This window comes from Corvus kubaryi, unplaced genomic scaffold, assembly GCF_017639235.1.
Source record: "Corvus kubaryi isolate FWS band 111438036 unplaced genomic scaffold, C.kubaryi_AGA036_p1.0 36979, whole genome shotgun sequence".
Classification (NCBI taxonomy): Eukaryota; Metazoa; Chordata; class Aves; order Passeriformes; family Corvidae; genus Corvus; species Corvus kubaryi.
This window is the reverse complement of record NW_024581001.1, coordinates 5,847-21,485: the sequence shown is the minus strand read 5'-3', so window position 1 is coordinate 21,485 and position 15,639 is coordinate 5,847. Positions and strand designations below refer to the sequence as shown.

Below are 15,639 nucleotides of genomic sequence, written 5' to 3'. Positions count from 1 at the left end.
CCCTTGTCCCCCTACAGCCCATGTCCCCCACCTCCCCAATCCCTGACCCGCATCCTCTCATGTCCCCCAAGGCCCTTCCCAGTCCCAAGTCCCCCCCGTACCCTGTGCCCCACAAGTCGCCCCTTGTACCCCCCCAGCCCCGCCCGTTCTCCCGGCGCTCCCCGGGCACCGCTACTCACGCCCGCAGCAGGATCGCCCCCGTCTCCATGATCTGGTCAGAGGAGGCCCCTGCGGACAGCGGGGCGCTGACCGGGGGGTACGCGGCCACCGACCCCGGTCGCCGCCGCCGCCGGGCCCGTACAGGCCGCGCCCCTCCGCGGGTCCCGCCAACCCCTCCACTCACCGCCGCCCCCCGGCGGCGGGGCGGGCTCGCCGGAGCCGCCCCCAGTCCCGGCCCCGGGATCACCACCACCGCCGCCGCCGCCGCCGCTGCCCCCGCCCCGCTGGGACGAAGCTGCCGCCGCCGCCGCCATCGCGCCCGAACCACGTGGTCCCCGCCGGCGTCACGTGATACCGGCGGCGGGGCGATGTGCCCTGATCACGTGATGGGGGCAACGTTCCACACACGGGCGGGGGCGGGGGGAGACCGCGCCCATCGCCGCGCCCCTCCCGGCCTGGCCCCGCCCCTCACGGGTTGGCCGTGCCCCTGACCTGTCACTTATCCCTCGGTCCCGCCCCCCGCGGCCCCCCGGGACCCCCGGTGTCACTCCCCTCTCGCGGGGGTGACACCGGGGGGGGTCACATTCCCCCCCCCCATCGTCCATGGGGGCCCCGGGGCGACGCCCCCGCGGCGCTCCCGCCGCCCCTGGCGCTTCCTGCGGGGCCCGAGGCAGCGGCTCCGACGGGGCGGGCGGAGCGGCCGCAGGTGCGCGGGGGGAACGAGGGGCCCGGGGGCGGTTCGGCCTTGGGGTGGGCTCTGAGGCCGTGTGTGTGTGAGATCCCCGTGCAGGCATGAGCCCCAAAAGCTGCCTCGGCTGTACCAAGTGCTTCCTCTTCCTCCTCAACCTCTTCTTTTTCGTGAGTGGGGCTGGGGGAGGACTTGGGGGGCAGGGGGGAGAGGGGGTACACAGGGCTGGAGGCGGGCTTGGGGGACAGGGGGAGAGAGGGGGAAGTAGAACTTCGGAGGGCAGGGGGGAGATGCGGGATGCAGAGCTTGGGGGGCCCCGTTTCTCCGGGGCGGCGCCCCCCCCCCCCCCCCCTCCCAGTTCCTGGGCATGCTCCTCCTCACCTTCAGCTTTTGGGTCCTCTTCGACCGGCAGAGCTTCGCCGCCGTGCTGGGTAAGGGACCCCCGAAGCGTGGGGTATCCCAAGGTGTGTGGCACCCCGAGCTGGGGGGCTCCCTGACTCCCCTTCCCCCGCCGTGTCCCCCAGGGTCACCACTGGCCAGCCTGAGGATCTGGTCCTACGGCTTCTCTGGGGTCGGCATCGTCACGATGCTCCTGGGATTCCTAGGGTGCCTGGGGGCCCTCAAGGAGGTCAAGGTTATGCTGGGGCTGGTGAGTTGGGGGGCTGGGGGGGAGTCGGGAAGGGTCACGGAACTGGGGGGGGGGCGGGGGGTGGCTGTGCCGCAACTTCCTGGGGCAACCGCGGGGCCACGTGGTGCTACCACATCCTGTGCCTGGGGAGCATGAGCGGGGAGGGGGGGACCCCTCCGAGCTGCCCCGGTGCCAGGGAGGGGCTTGGGGGGAGGTCTGGCTGACCCTCACCTTCCCTGTTTATCCTGAAAGTATTTTGGGATCCTGCTGTTGCTCTTCGCTGCCCAGATCACAGTGGCCATCATCGTGTACACGCAGCGCGCCGCTGTGAGTGCAGGGGGGACCCCGGGGCTGGAGGGGACACCCCGGGGTCGGGGATGTCCCCATTTGAGGGACAAGACAGGGGGAGACCCTGCGGTCTTGGGACGATGCTGATCCCCCTCCCCAGCTGGCTACAAAGGTGGCCACCTACGCGGAGGAGCTGATCCGGGGGTACCCCGCCCAGGGACCACCTGGGGACCCCCATGAGAGTTGGGACGCTGTCCAGCAGCAGGTGAGACCCCCCAAAACGACCCCCAGAGCCGCCCCACGGCCACCCCACTGACCCCTGCCCCCCCCCCAGCTCGGCTGCTGTGGCTGGAAAGGACCCCAGGACTGGGACCACCACGATGACGCCACCAGGGACGGCACCAGGGACGAGGACAGGGCCATCGCCTGCTCCTGCCTCAGGGCACCCAACAGCACCCTCGAGACCCCATGGGTGCTCCCCCACGGCCACTGCCCCGTGGCCGCCCCCCAGGACATCTTCCCCAGGGTGAGGCACGGGGGAATTGGGGTGTCCTGGAGCTCTGGGAGGGGCTCCAAGTAACCCCTATGTGTCACACCAGGGCTGCAAGGAGAGGGTCCAGACCTGGCTGGCCGGAAACCTGGTCACCATCGTGGGGGTTTGCATAGGCATCAGCCTGGGGGAGGTAGGAGGGATGCCCTGGGGTGGAGGGCTGAGCTGGAGAGGGGCTGGGGATGGTCGGGAGGCTGTGGGACCATAGGGTGGGTGGGCTGGGGAGCAGCTGGGGGGCCAGGGAGGGTTCAGGGGATGGTCTATGGGAAACCGGGGGGTTGGTGGGGATTCAGGATGGGCAGAAGGGTCCGTGGGGATTCAGGGTGGCCGGGAGGGGGGTCAGGGATGCGGGTGGGTCCGGGAGGGCTGATCCTGCTCTCTGCTCCCAGCTTTCCCTGCTGATGCTGTCGATGTTCCTGGTCCGGAACCTGGACTCCCACTACGAGAAGCTGCTGCGGGGACTCTGAGGGGGCCGGGGCGGGGTGGGGGGAAGGGCGGGGGGGTTTGTCCTTCAATAAAAGCCGTTGGGAAGCAGCGGAACCGAGACGGGACAGGGACGGGATCGGGAGGGGACCGAGAACGCGCGGCTCGCGTGGAGCAGCGCTGGCCACGCCCCTTTCCTGTGGCCGCGCCCCTTTCCCCGCCCCTTTCCGGTGGCCACGCCTCCTTTTCGCTGGGCGGGAAATGCTGGCGCGAGGCCCCGCCCCTTTCCTCCGCCGTGAGGCGATTCCCCCCCTCCCCCCCCGGCTCCCCCTCAGCCCCACGACGCCCCCGGGATCCCCTCAGAAATCCCCGACCCTCGGCTGTGCCCCGGGGCAGCGGCGACATCGGAGCACCCCCGAACACGATGGCTGCGGAGGGGCCCTGCGCCCCGGGCGCCGTCATCCCCCTGCCAGGTGCGGGGACCATGAGGGACGGGGCGGGGGGTGAGGCGCCGAGCTCCTCCATAACCCATGTCCCCCCCCCAGCCCCTTCCGAGAGCGGCTGCTCGGACGAGTTTGCCCTGGACTGCACCTTCGCTGCCTGCGACCCGGAGCGCACAGGTAGCCAAACCCCCTGCGGCCGTGGTGGCCACGGCCAAACTCCCCTGGGATGGTCACCATCGTCCGTGACCCCTCCGTCCGCCCCAGGGATGGTGCAGCCGCAGCGGGTGGTCGAGTACGTGGCAGCGATGACGGGGCACAGTGGGCACGATGGGCGGCTGCGGGCGCTGCGGCGGGCGCTGGACCCTGCGGCCGCGGGCACGGCACTGGACCGGACCCGATTCCGCGCGGCCATGGGCGCCTGGATCGCAGCGTGCAGGCAGGATGGGTCAGTGCCGAGGGATGGGACAGTGCCTGGGGCAGGCTGGACTGGTCAGTGGCGCTGACCCATGGCTCCATCCATGCAGGGCCGAGGAGCAGGACGTGGCGACTGGCGACACTGGACCGACGCCGGCGGGTGGGTGTTGGCACAGGAAAAGGGAGTCACTGTGGCCCCAATGGGGACACAAGTACAGGCCCCTGTGTCCATCCTGCAGAGAATGACGGACACACATCCCCAGCAGCCGGCCAGCTCCAGGGTGACAACACGGACATCACCACCCCGTAAGTGCCCGCTGCAGGGACACCCCGCCATCCCTGGCCGTGCTCCCAGGAGCACCCCAGGACCAGTGGCACTCCCCGGCAGCGCCGAGGCCGCGGGGCTGCGGAGCCGTGCCCGCCAGCTGGCGGCTCAGAACACCAAACTGCAGCGGGATGCCGAGCTGGCCGAGGAGCTCAACGCCCGCCTGGCTGAGGAGACCACACAGCTCCAAGCGCAGCTGCGAAGGTGCTCCTGAGGGGCTCCCGGGGATGGGGTCTGGATCAGCATCCTGGGAATGCTGAAACACCGTTTGGCCCTGGCAGCAGCCGGCAGGCGCTAGAGCAGGCCAGGGTGGCCGTCGAGGAGCTGGAGGACGTGAAGGCCGTGGTGAAACGGCTGGAGGAGGAGAACGCCGAGCTCCGGCGGCAGGCACGGCACGCGGTGAGAGGCTCGGCCGAGGTGCCACGTGGCGTCACCTGTGGTGTCACGCAATGCCCCCCTCACGGCCATGCCCTCCCCAGGAGAAGGAGCAGCGCAGCCTGTGCTCGCGGGCCGAGGGTCTACAGGAGGAGGTGAGCCTGGCGCCGGGGGCTGCCCCGGTAGGGCAGTGCCGTGGGGAACCCCAGCCCTGTTTCACCCCTGGCAGAACCAGCAGCTCCTCGCCGAGGGCCAGGGACTGCGGGAGCAGATCCAGGCGCAGGCGGCGCGGATGGCCAACCTGGAGGTGAGCGGTGGCACAGTGGCCATGGTGAGTGGTACTGGGGGCTGTGTCAGACGATGACAAGGAGTGTCCCTGTCTCCATACCTCTACCCAGGCCCAGCTCTGCCGTGGCACTGCCCTGCTCTCCGCCCGGGACGCAGCTCTTGCCCAGGTGAGCGCTGCCCAGTGACACTGCCACCTCCTCAGCTGTCACCAGGGCCACCCCCCGGCCCTCTCCCACGGCCCCTCATGTCCAGCCCTGTCCCGCAGGCGGGGCAGCGGGTCCAGGAGCTCACAGCGGGACTGGAGGAGTATGAGCGGGTGGTGCAGGTACGGCATGGCTGGCCTTGGTGTGAGCCCAGAGAGCGGCTGCAGAGCCCCTGAGCCACAGCACAGCCCCACGGTGGCTACCCTCTCTGTGGAGGTCAAGGGCAGAAGGTGACAACCCCCTTGCCCCCCCAGGAGCTGCGGCTGGAGACGACGCAGATGCGGCAGCAGCTGGGCCGGCTGAGGGACGCCTGGGCCATGTAGGGGAGACACATGGATGGGAGGCGTCCTCGGGACGCTCCAGAGCCCTCCCCTCGCCATCCTCACCCTCCTGTCCCTCCCACAGGCGCCCGTGGTGCCCACGCGGCCAGCCGGATGTCCAGGCCACGGCGGCAGCGAGCCAGGTAAGGGTGGGATCAAGGGAGACCCCGCAGGGTCTTCTCAGCTACTGACCCAGAGGCTGTGCCCAGCGGACGGGGGACACGGAGGAGGAGGAGGAGGAGACCGGGATGGTGCTGTCTGGAGGAAGAGGCCTGGCAGGGAGTGGCGAGGAGGTGGCCGAGGTGGTGGCCTCGCAGGTGCCATTGTCATCATGGGCACCGTTGTCGCCGTGGGCACCGTTGTCGCCGTGGGCTCTGGCGCTGCTGGCGCTGCTGGCCCTGCTCTACCTCCTGCCCCGCCAGTGGCCCCAGCCCCAGCTGTGCTACCGGAGCCCCCCACCCCTGTGAGCCGCCCCCCCAGTAAAGGCCAGTTGAGCACTGCTGCATCACCCTGGTCCGTACCAGTTCCCTCAAACACTCATCCCAGTCCACCCAGTTCCTCCCAGAGCAGGGTCAGGGTCAGAGTCAGGGTGTCCACATCAGCTTTATGGGCACTGCGGAGGCCAGGCCGGGCCCCCCCGTCTCTCTGTGGCTCCAGGAGATCCCGGTGTGGCCCCCAAGGGCTTCCAGCAGGGAACTGGGGCATCCCAGTCTCTGACCAGTGGTTCAGGCCAGCCTGGACAGGGGCAGAAGGTGAGGACCTGATGGTCCAGGGGCCTCCCCTGGCCCTGCTCAGGACATTCCCAGTGATCCCAGTATCCAGGAGCCCTCCCAGTACCTGTGTTTGTCCCCAGGTACCGCTCAGCCACTCAGGTCCCGTCCTGCTCTGACGTCGGGGGTGCCTGTGAGGGCTGGGGGGGGCTGAGGGAAAGGACCTCCCAGTGCTCCCCAGTGCTCCCAGTGTCCTCAGCCCTCCCAGTGACCCCAAGACAGCCACCAGTGCTCCCAGTGACCCCAGGAGAGCCCACACCCACAGCATCCCCAGTGTCCCCAACACGCAAAGCCCCCCTGGTGCCCCCAAGACAGCCATCCCCCAGAGTGACCTCCAGTGGCCCCACCTGGGCACAGGGTCTCCTCCACAGCATCCAGGCTGCCGCCGCCAGGCCCAGGGCCCCCCCGACTCCCCCCAGCAGCACCAGCCCGTGTCCAGCAGGGCTGGGGGGTCCCTGCCTGGCCCCCAGGGTCCCCTCGTGCCGCACGGCCAGGCTAGTCAGCGCTGGGCCTGGGGGGAGATGGGGGTCAGCAGCTGCCCTGGAGGGGTCCTGGGGGTCTCTCGGGGGTCCCGGGGGGCTACCTGGCTGGCAGCGCAGGTGGGCGCAGCCAGGGAAGTGGGGGGGTCTCCCTTGCAGCTCCCCCAGGTGCTGCACCAGGGTCTCCAGCAGCTGCGACACGTTCACCGTCTCCAGCCGGACACAGCCCTGGGGGTCCTGGGGGGTGTCACAGGAGCCCGCCAGGGGGACCCCAGACCCCTTCTGAAACCCCAGAAATGCCCCAGAGCTCCCGCTTGGGAGTCCCCTCCCAGGACCCCCAGAGTTACCCTGGACACCTCAGGGAGCCCCCCAGACCCCTGCGGGGTCTCTAGAGCCCCTCAAGACCCTCAACCTCACCTTGGTCTCCCCAGGACCACCCCATAACCGCCTACCCTGAGCCTCCCAATCCCCCCCACCCCCCTCGGGGCCCCCCAGGGACCCCCACCCACCTGGATGTGACACTCAGCCACGAAGTGGAGCTGGGCAAGGAGGGTCCTGAGCAGGGGGGCCAAGTCCTTCCCCGCCACCCCCAACATTCGCTGCAGAGCCACTGCCCCAAAGTGCACCCCCCAGAGATCAGAGCAGCCACTGTCCTGGGGAGGGTGGGGGAGTTCGGAATTTGGGGGGACACAGGCCAGGGGTTGGAGAAGTCAGGGGGTGCAGGAAGAGGGGGGGATTTGGGGGACACACGTGGAATTCAGAGGGGGGGTGTCTCGCTCACCGGCTCCAGGTTGCTGGGCATCGCCACGGGGTAGTCGAGGAGCAGCCAGGGAGTCTGTGGGAGGGGTCATGGGGTCCCCAAAAACAGCCCAGAGGGCTGAGGGGGGCGCTCAGGGGGTCCCCAACGACCCTTTGGGGGTGAGTGGGTGCAGTCAGGAGGTCTTTTCGACACAGGGTGGGGCCTTCCCTGGGGAGTGGGGGGTCGGAGGGGCGCAGGGGAATCCTCTGGGTCTCAGGGGGATTCCGGAAGTCGGGGGGGGGGGGGCCCCCGGGGGGGGGCGGGGGTCTCACCAGGTTATTGAGGTGGGCGCGGAAGGTGCTGCTGACGGGGTTGAAGGCGAAGGAGCAGCAGCTGCCGGGGGCGGGCGCGGCCAGGAGGAGCAGGAGCGGCACCTGGGGGGGCACCAGGGGGGCTCTGGGCGTCCCGAGCGGCTCTCACGGGGGTCCCGGAGGGGCGGGGGGGTGGGTCCCCACTTACCAGAGCAGAGCTGGGAGGGGGCGAGTCCATGGCGCTGCCGAGCGGAGGGCGGCGCACGGGGACCCCCGATCGCTCGCGGAGCCACCCCCGGGACCCCCCCCCCGGGACCACTCGGGCCGCGGCGGAGCCGCCGCCGAAAGCGAAAGCGGCACCGAGCCGGGAGGGGGCCCAGGAAACCCGAGGGGGCAGCGGGACGTCCTGAGCCTCCCGCTCCCTCCCTCCCTCCTTCCCTGCGGACCCCCGGCCGCCCCCTTCTCACCCCAGGGACCCCCTCCCCAATCCCACGGGTGGCTCCGGCGCTCGGGACCTCTCGCCCGGTCCCGAAGAGCTTGGAGTGCCGCTGCCCCGCGTGAGGGAGGGGGACCCGGGCGTCCGGGCACGTGCGGGGGCGGGGCACCCCCAAAATATTACCCCCACCCCGCCCCGAGACCTCCGGCACCCCCCCGAAAACAGAGACACGACGGTGGCTGCGGTCGGAGCGGTTTATTGGGGTGGGGGTCGCGGGTTGGGGGCACAGTGTGAGGTCTGAAATCCCCGCAGGTTTGGGGAGTTCTGGGGGGTCTCAGGGACCCCCTCCCGGCAGCCACAGACAGTGGGGGCGGGTGCAGCGCAGCTCCAGCTCCCGCTCGGCGCCGGGAGGGGGGTCCTGCCCCCCAGCCCCCAGGAGTCCCGCGGGGACCCCCCAAACGCGGGGGACACTCACGGCAGAGGCCCAGTCGCAGTCCTGGGTGGGGGGGGACACAAGAAGGGACAGCTGGGGTGATGCCCGACCCCACCCCAAATCCCCACCCCACCACTGCGGCCATCCCACGGCTTGGGACCCCCAAAATGCCACAGAGATCCCCCCCAAGTATCGCTGCCCACCCTGCTCATGTCCCCACATTCTGTTCCCCCACCATGCAGCCCCCTTCCCCCACTCACCGCGTCCGTCCCACAGAGCCACAGCCCGTCCGGGTGCTGTCGTGCCAGGCGCGAGCCGGACCCCCGGGAATTCCCGGGAAGCACCACCAGGGCCCCCCCCGGGAGCCCCGCGGCCACCAGAGCCTGGGGACACACGGGAAGGGGGCAGTGTCCCCGGGGGGGGGGGGGGGGGGAGTCCGAGGGTGATGGGAAAGGACATAGGGGGTCCTGCAAGGGTTCGGGGGGCATACGCGGGGTCGCAGGGGGCACATGGCGGCTCCCGGGGGTCGCGCGGGGGGCACATAGGGGCTTTATCAAGGGGTACATGTGGGGGGTCACAGGGAGGCACCCGGAGGTCACACAGAGGGGTCGCCCGGGGGCTCCTAGGGAGTCACAGGTGTCACCCGGGGGTCCCGGGGGGTGGTCAGCGGGGGGGGGGGGGAGGTCCCGGAGTTCCGCACCTTCCGTAGCCGCTGAACGGGACCGGCGCCGCCAGGGGGCGCCGCCACCACGAGGCAGTTTCCGAGCGCGAGCGCCGGGGGGAGGAGCTCCAGCGGCAGGGGGCGGGGCCAGCCCCAGGCCACGCCCACCACGCCCAGCGGCCTGCGCGTCACCAGCGCGCGCCCCCCGGGCACCTCCTGCAGCGGGATTGGCCACGCCCACTCAGAGCTCGCGCCCGTCCATCAAAGACCCCCAGCCCCGCCCCCCGCCCCCCTCTTGGCCACGCCCACCTGCACGGCCCCGCCCACGCGCTCCGCGCGCGCCGCCCAGCGCAGCAGCGCCCTCCGCAGGCTCCCGTCGGTGTCGCCGCTGTCGCCGTCCTTGGGGGTCCCGTGTGTCCCCCCCAGCGCGGCCGCCGCCCCCCGCAGCACCCGGGCCCGAGACGCCCCCGGCAGCCGCCCCCACCTGCGGGAGCCGGGGGCGTTGGGGACCGACCCCCCCTCCCCTCTCCAAGGGGTCCCATGGTCGGGGACACCCCTGGAGGTGCCGCCCCCCACCCCGGTCACTCACCCCGGGGCGGCCCCGCGGGCCGCGGCCACGGCCTGAGCCAGGTCGGGATCGCTGGGGTCATCCGCGGTCACCAGCGGGCTGGGACAGGGACAGGGGGTCAAAGAAGGGGAGGACACCGGGGGATGCCTCTTAAGGCATCAGCGGCACCCCTTGGAGAGGGAGAATTGGGGTCCTGAGGGGGGTATGGGACCCCCTGGGAGAATGGGATGGGGCCACCCGCGGGGGGGGGGGGGGGGGAAGGGGGGCCCGGGGGGGTTAAAGGTCACAGTGGGGTCCCCATCTCGGAGTTTTCATCCTGGGACCCCCTAATTTGGGGTCTCCATCATGGGGAGGGGTCCCCATCCCATCAGGAGATACCTGAGCGGCTCATCCACCTCGGGGGGCTGTTCCCAGGGGGGGCACCCGAACTCTCGCAGCGCCTGGAGGGAGCGCAGGGGGCGCTCAGCCCACCTGCAATGGCACCAGACCCCACCAAACCACCCCAGGGACCCCCAAAACCCACCCCATTCCCCACAAAACCACTCAGGATCCCCCCCAGGAAACCTCTCCGTTCCTCCAGCATCCGCCAAACCCCCCTGTGACCCCTCCCAGACCACCCAGGACCCCGCCACCTCATCCAGGTCAGTGTCCATGGCCCCCCCAGCGCAGCCCCCACTGGGGTCCAACAGGTCCAGGGCGTTGAGCCACACCAGCCCCTGGGGCAGCCTGGGGAGGGGTCAGCGGTCAGCGGTCAGCGGTCACTGCACGGCTCAGGGCTCAGGGGGGCTGGTGGTCACCTGTCTGCAGTGTCCAAGGCCACAGTGACGTCCTGGGCCCAGACGGCGGCAGCCACAGTTTGGGGCAGCGCCGAGGCCACAGCCACGGCCTCGTTGGGACTGCGCACGGGCAGCAGCACCAGCAGCGGCCCTGGGGCCTGGCAGGGCAGGGGACACTCAGGGGACACTCAGGGGACCCCAAAAGGCACCCCTGAGGGTCCCCCCCAGGGCCACCCACCGGCTCCCGCAGGCAGCATGAGGTCAGGGCTGCCCCCGAGATCAGCGTGGGGGGATAGAAACGATGTCCCCCCTCCGGCAGCGGCGGCAGCGGCATCTGGAAAACCTGGGGGGGGAAAAAAACGGGGTCCCAACCAGCGGGGACCCTGAAAGTGCCACCCGGGGCACCCCCAAACTGCCCCCAAGGGAACCCCAATGCCCAGGAATCCCCAAATTTTCCCCCAGGGGACCCCTCAAACCCTACCCTAGGGGACCCCAATGTCCAGGAACTCTCAAATTCAACTGCAAACACTCTGTGCCCCTCCCCACCGTCCCACCCCCCCCGCCTCACCCCAATGTCCCCACAGCCACCTCACCCTGGCCCCCTTTGCGACCCCCCTCACCTGCGCCCCCTCTTCATGCGCCTCCTGCACCACCCCCTCGGGCAGGGGGGTCCCGGGGGGCAGCGGCCCCACCTCGGTTTTGGGGTCCAGGGGGTCTCCAACTCGCAGGGCCCCGAGCCGGGCCTGGAGCCGCCGCTCCAGCGCCGCCGCCACCGCGTCCTGGGCCAGCACCACGCAGCCCCCCCACGGGAACTGGGGACACAGTGGGGGGGATGTCAGGGTGGCCTGGGACACTACCAAGAAACTCCCAAAAAAACCCAAAAACCCCTCGAAAAGCTTCCAAAAAACCCCCCTCAATCCCCACAAAAACCTTGCCAAAACTCCCTGAAACCCCCCCCGCCGAAAACAAAATAACCCAACCCCCCCCCAGGACCCCCCCAGCCCCCACCAGTGCAGGGGGAGTGGCGGCTGTGGCGGCGATGGCAGCAGCAGCGCTGTCCAGGTCGGCCGAGTCCAGCACGATGACCACGACACGGCCACCACGGGGACCACCCAGGCGCGGCCCTCGGCATGGGGACCCCCAGACCAGTGCCTGCAGCTCCTCCTGGGGACAGGGACAGTGCTGGGGACCCCCGAGTTGGGGATACACCCCGCTGTTGTCACCTCCCACCATGGCGACGCCGCCATACCTGTGATGCTCCCAGGAAGGTGACAGAAGTGACCTCAGGGTGGGCACGCAAGGCCTGGCACAGCCCCAGGGGTCCGACCAGGACGTTGAGGACCCCGGGGGGCAGCGCTGCCCCCTCCCCGCTCAGTTCCCCCAGCAGCAGCAGTGGAGGGGCAGCGGCCGGAGAGCACAGTACCAGGGCCGTGTTCCCTGCGGAGACACCCCAGACGTGGCTGGGACACCCCAAAACGATGCTGGAAAACCCCAAAATGCAACTGAGACACCCCAAAGACACCTCTGAGGGACATTCGGGAGCCCCCCAGACCCGGATCCCCCCTTGTACCCTGGATCTCCCCCTTCTTCCCTGGGTCCCTAGTTGTCCCCAAGGTCCCCAAACCGTCCCCAAGATCCCCAACCACCGCTCACCCATGGCGAGGAGTGGCCCCAGTTTCCAGAGCAGCGCTGACAGCGAGCAGGGACCTGCCAGGACCACAGCCACCACCCCTGGGGGGGACACGCAGGGGGTCAGGAGACACGAGCAAGGCACAGGGGACACCGCGGGGACAGTGGCCACTCACCCAGTGGGGTCCAGCCCTCCAGGCCAGGGGGGCCGAGCTGGGTCCCCCCTGCGGGCACCTGAAGCAGCCGCAGCCCCAGGTCCAGGTCGGCCCCGAGGGTCCGGCTGAGTGGCCGCCCTCTGGCCAGGGCCAGCAGGGCCCCCATTGTCCCCCTGCGGTCACCGTCCAGCGTGGTGGCCAGCCTGGGGGGCAGCAGGAACATGGGGTGGTCAGGGGGACAATGGGGGGACACTGGGGGACATTGGGGAGGGGCTTGGGGTCACCCGGGGTCACCTGGGGATGGGGGGAACAGCGAAAGGTCAAAGGTCACCCGAGGGGCACAGAGAGGGTCACATGGGGTCAGGGGGTCACTCACCGGGTCAGGCGCTGCCCCCACTCGGGCCCCCCCAGCCCTGCCCAGGCCTCGGCCGCCGCCGCCGCCGCCGCCACAGCCGCGGCCAGGTCCGAGCTGTCCCCCGCCGGCACCACAGCCACCGTCCGGCCTGGGGACGGACAGGCCACTGATGGCCATCCCCACCCCAAGCCCTGACCCCCAATCCATGACTCTGATCCCAAACCCTGAGCCCGGAGCAGGGTCCTGACCCCAAATCCACGGCCCTGACCCGATCCTTGACCCCAATCACCAACCCCTGACCCTGGTCTGGACCAGCGACCCCAAATCTATGACCTTGACCCTTGACCCCCAACCCCACCCGTAACCCTGACCCCCAATAAGTGACCCTGCCCTTAACCCCTGACCCCCAACGCTGGCCTGACTTCACCCCCCAACCCTTGATCCCAATTCGTGACCCTCAACCCCAACCCCTGACCCCAACCCCTGTCTCCTCCCCGTACCCGTGGCGGCCTCCCGGCACTCCAGGCTCATCCTTCCCGGTGGCTTCAGCCACGTTCCGGCCACGAAGTGTCCGAGGCTGCGGCCATGGGACTCCAGCCACGCCTGGGGGGGGGGGGGGGGGGGACACCCCTGGGACCCCCTGGCCCCAGCAAAGCCTCCCCCATCCCCCCAAATGACCTTGGGGCCATGGGAGGACTTTGACCCGGACACACCCCGAGGGACCCTGGGCTCCGCCCGTGACCACTCCAGCTCCAGGACCCCCCCAGGACCCCCCAGTGTCCCCACAGTGCCCCCCAGGACCCCCCCATCTTCACGGGACCCCCAAAACCCGTCCCAGTTCCCCCCCAGATGCTTCTTCCAGCCTCCTTATTTCCCTCAGGAGCCCCCCCAGACTCCTCCCAGTTCCTCAGGAGCTCCCCAAGAGCCCCTCAAGAGCCCCTCAAGATCCTCAGGGGCCCCCACAGGACTCCCAGGGTCCCCCCCAGGGCCCACCCACGGGGACCCCCAGATCCCCCCTCACTTCTCCCGGGTTGATCCCCGCGGGGATCGGTCCCTCCTCCATCGTGGAGAAGATTTTGGCGACCGGGGCAGCCCCGAGGGCCACCAGAGCCGCCATCGCCGCCGAGGGGCCAACGAGACGGGGCGGGATCGGCCAGAGCCGTTCCCAGGACTACCGAGACGGAGCGGAAGCGGCCAGAGCGTCCCCGCGTAACCACGGAGACGGGCCCCGCCGGGAGCGGAAGTGACGGGACGCCAAGAAGCGGCGGCCGCGGTCAGGGCGGCTCCGGGGGTCACTCAGGGGGGTCCCTGGGGGTCTCCGGGGAGGCTCCCTGGGGTCTCGGTCCATCCCGGGCCGGGAGTCGTGGTGTTTTCCCCTCCCTCTCCGGATTCTCCCCCATCCCGGTCCCCCAGGCCATGGCGGACCCGTCGCTGCTCTCGGCCGAGCTGGAGGCGGACGAGGAGGAGGAGGCGGCGCTGCGGCGGCTCCTGCTGCAGGTGGGTCCTGGGAGGGGATCCCGATCCCGATCCCGATCCCGGCTCTGAACACCCCCTCTCATCCTCGCAGGTGACCCCGGACCCTGAGGAGCCCCCGCGCCCCGGCCCCGCCCGCGCCGTCACCCCGCAGCCGGGTAAGGGGAGGCTCCGGTAGGTTTTGGGGAGGGTTCGGGGCGGTCCCCGCCGGCCCCCCAACCCCCCAACCCCGTGTGCACCCCCAGGGCTGTGCGTGAAGACCCGCGCGGGTGGGAACAAAGTGTTTGTCAACGTCTGTCACTCGCCCGAGGTGCCGCCGCCACCCCCCGTGTCCCCCCCGGGCCTCCAGAGGCTCCTGCGGGAGCCCCCCGGCCCCGACGGCGGCTTCAGGATCCCCATGAGCCTCGGGGAGGCACACGCCGAGCTAGACCGAGGTCAGAGACCCCAGAAATTGTCCCCAAATCCCCCCTTCCCTCGGCACCCCTGGTGAACCCCAAATTCTCTTGAAATCTCTCCCAACCCCACAGGAGGCCGTGGCTGCACCGCCTACGATGTGGTGGTGAATTCGGGATTCTTCAGGACGCTCCAGGTGGGGGTGGGGATGGGGGAACTGGGGTCTCGGGGAGGTTTTGCAGGCCTCTGACCCCCACCCCGGCGCTCCCAGGCCGATCCTTTGTACCTCGAGTTCTTCCTGACTGTGGCCATGGAGGGGCTGTCGGAGAAGTACGGCGTGGAACTGGAGCTCACTGGTGAGACTGGAGAGCGCTGAGAGGGCTTAGGTGGGGCTGGGGGGGTCTGCCCCTCCCCTTGGCCCCCCTGTGACCCCCCTGTGACCCCCCTGTGCCCCCCCAGGCTGGCGGGTGCTGCAGAACCGGAAATTCCTGGGCTCTATCTCAGCCCAGAACATCCGGGCCCGGCCCCGGCCCCACATCCAGGAGCTCCCGGGGTGAGTGGGGACCCCTGGAGAGCCCTCCCCAAAATCCCCAGGGCCCCCCCAGCCTGACTAGTGCCCCCCCCGCAGCCCCCCAGACCCCCCCCAGTTCGTGGTGGTCGCCGAGCCCTCGGCCCAGGACCCACAAGTGCTGCAGGCCCGGGTGCACCTGCCCCAGGTGGTGAGTGGAGGCAACTGGGAGGTACTGGGGGGAACTGGGAGTTGCTGGGGGGGCCCTGGGGGGTGGGGAGGGCGGTTCTCATCATCTTTCAGGGGCCCTGGGGGGGTAACTGGGAGGTGCTGGGGGGGGTTCCCATCCTACTGGGTGGGCACTGGGGGGAACTGGGAGGCACTGGGTGGGCACTGGGCGTTTCCCATCATGCTGGAGGGGGCACTGGGAGGTGCTGGGGTTGCGGCGGGAGGGGTTTCCCAGATCCTGGGGCATTCAGAGGACAATGGGGGCTCCCTTACAGCCCGAAGGGGGAGGTGGGGGTGCTGTGGGCGTGTCCTAACGCTGGCCCCGGCCCCGCCCAGGAGGGGGCGGGGTCTCTCTGGCTGGGGCTGAGCGAGGAGCGGCTGCTGCTGCTCCGCCCGCCGCCAGGGGGCGCCGCCGCCGCGGGTCCGCCCGGCCGCCAGGGGGCGCTGCTGGAGCTGGGCCTGCCCCTGCCCGCGGACCCCGCGCGGTGCCGCGCGCGCTTCCGCCGCCGCTCCAAGGTAACCATGGCAACGGCGGGAGGGGGCGGGGCAGGACGCGCCTTTTCCGGCCGCGGGACACGCCCCCCGCTGAGCACGTGGCGCCCCCTGCAGGTTCTCACGGTG

General features: G+C 70.6%; 5 protein-coding genes across 13 annotated transcripts in view; 2 read left to right on the top strand and 3 right to left on the bottom strand.

Annotated features, from left to right (window-relative positions):
• The first annotated feature begins 2,133 nt into the window (after nt 1-2,133).
• KASH5 (KASH domain containing 5) lies at nt 2,134-5,609 on the top strand. 9 transcript variants are annotated; one of them, XM_042020490.1, is made up of 16 exons: nt 2,134-2,289; nt 2,363-2,446; nt 2,703-3,209; nt 3,282-3,356; nt 3,444-3,624; nt 3,704-3,753; nt 3,833-3,899; nt 3,982-4,122; nt 4,200-4,317; nt 4,398-4,448; nt 4,523-4,600; nt 4,692-4,748; nt 4,847-4,906; nt 5,039-5,103; nt 5,190-5,247; nt 5,314-5,609. In XM_042020490.1, the coding sequence occupies exons 1-16, from the start codon at nt 2,232-2,234 to the stop codon at nt 5,569-5,571; spliced, it is 1,908 nt and encodes a 635-aa protein (XP_041876424.1). In that variant the 5' UTR covers nt 2,134-2,231; the 3' UTR covers nt 5,572-5,609. The 9 variants fall into 9 exon arrangements, with proteins under 9 accessions (XP_041876424.1, XP_041876423.1, XP_041876422.1 ...); XM_042020489.1 differs by having other exon boundaries at nt 2,703-3,356; nt 3,444-3,615; nt 3,860-3,899; XM_042020488.1 differs by having other exon boundaries at nt 2,703-3,356; nt 3,444-3,615; nt 3,857-3,899.
• A 79-nt stretch (nt 5,610-5,688) lies between these two features.
• On the bottom strand, nt 5,689-7,848 carry FLT3LG (fms related receptor tyrosine kinase 3 ligand). Its single transcript, XM_042020492.1, has 7 exons — nt 7,612-7,848; nt 7,425-7,526; nt 7,135-7,188; nt 6,863-7,006; nt 6,222-6,590; nt 5,942-6,014; nt 5,689-5,839 (listed from the first exon to the last, which is right to left on the bottom strand). Exons 1-6 carry the CDS (start codon nt 7,639-7,641, stop codon nt 5,973-5,975), a joined length of 741 nt encoding a protein of 246 aa, XP_041876426.1. The 5' UTR covers nt 7,642-7,848; the 3' UTR covers nt 5,689-5,839; nt 5,942-5,972.
• Nucleotides 7,849-8,079: 231 nt separating this feature from the next.
• Nucleotides 8,080-13,633, bottom strand: ALDH16A1 (aldehyde dehydrogenase 16 family member A1). The gene is made up of 17 exons (XM_042020481.1): nt 13,438-13,633; nt 12,917-13,019; nt 12,438-12,564; nt 12,083-12,264; nt 11,931-12,008; nt 11,527-11,714; nt 11,286-11,441; nt 10,898-11,089; nt 10,516-10,620; nt 10,299-10,435; nt 10,134-10,227; nt 9,880-9,941; nt 9,523-9,600; nt 9,243-9,417; nt 8,973-9,149; nt 8,533-8,655; nt 8,080-8,335 (listed from the first exon to the last, which is right to left on the bottom strand). The coding sequence occupies exons 1-17, from the start codon at nt 13,531-13,533 to the stop codon at nt 8,174-8,176; spliced, it is 2,235 nt and encodes a 744-aa protein (XP_041876415.1). The 5' UTR covers nt 13,534-13,633; the 3' UTR covers nt 8,080-8,173.
• A 60-nt stretch (nt 13,634-13,693) lies between these two features.
• DHDH (dihydrodiol dehydrogenase) overlaps nt 13,694-15,639 on the bottom strand; it is a 5,383-nt gene continuing 3,437 nt past the window's right edge. The window contains exon 8 of the mRNA XM_042020491.1: nt 13,694-13,714. Within this exon, the coding sequence (XP_041876425.1) occupies nt 13,709-13,714 (6 nt within the window). The 3' untranslated portion in view covers nt 13,694-13,708. The remainder of the gene's footprint in view (nt 13,715-15,639) is intronic.
• PIH1D1 (PIH1 domain containing 1) lies at nt 13,729-15,376 on the top strand. The gene is made up of 8 exons (XM_042020493.1): nt 13,729-13,913; nt 13,984-14,047; nt 14,135-14,323; nt 14,417-14,478; nt 14,554-14,638; nt 14,742-14,835; nt 14,911-15,001; nt 15,294-15,376. Exons 1-8 carry the CDS (start codon nt 13,833-13,835, stop codon nt 15,330-15,332), a joined length of 705 nt encoding a protein of 234 aa, XP_041876427.1. The 5' UTR covers nt 13,729-13,832; the 3' UTR covers nt 15,333-15,376.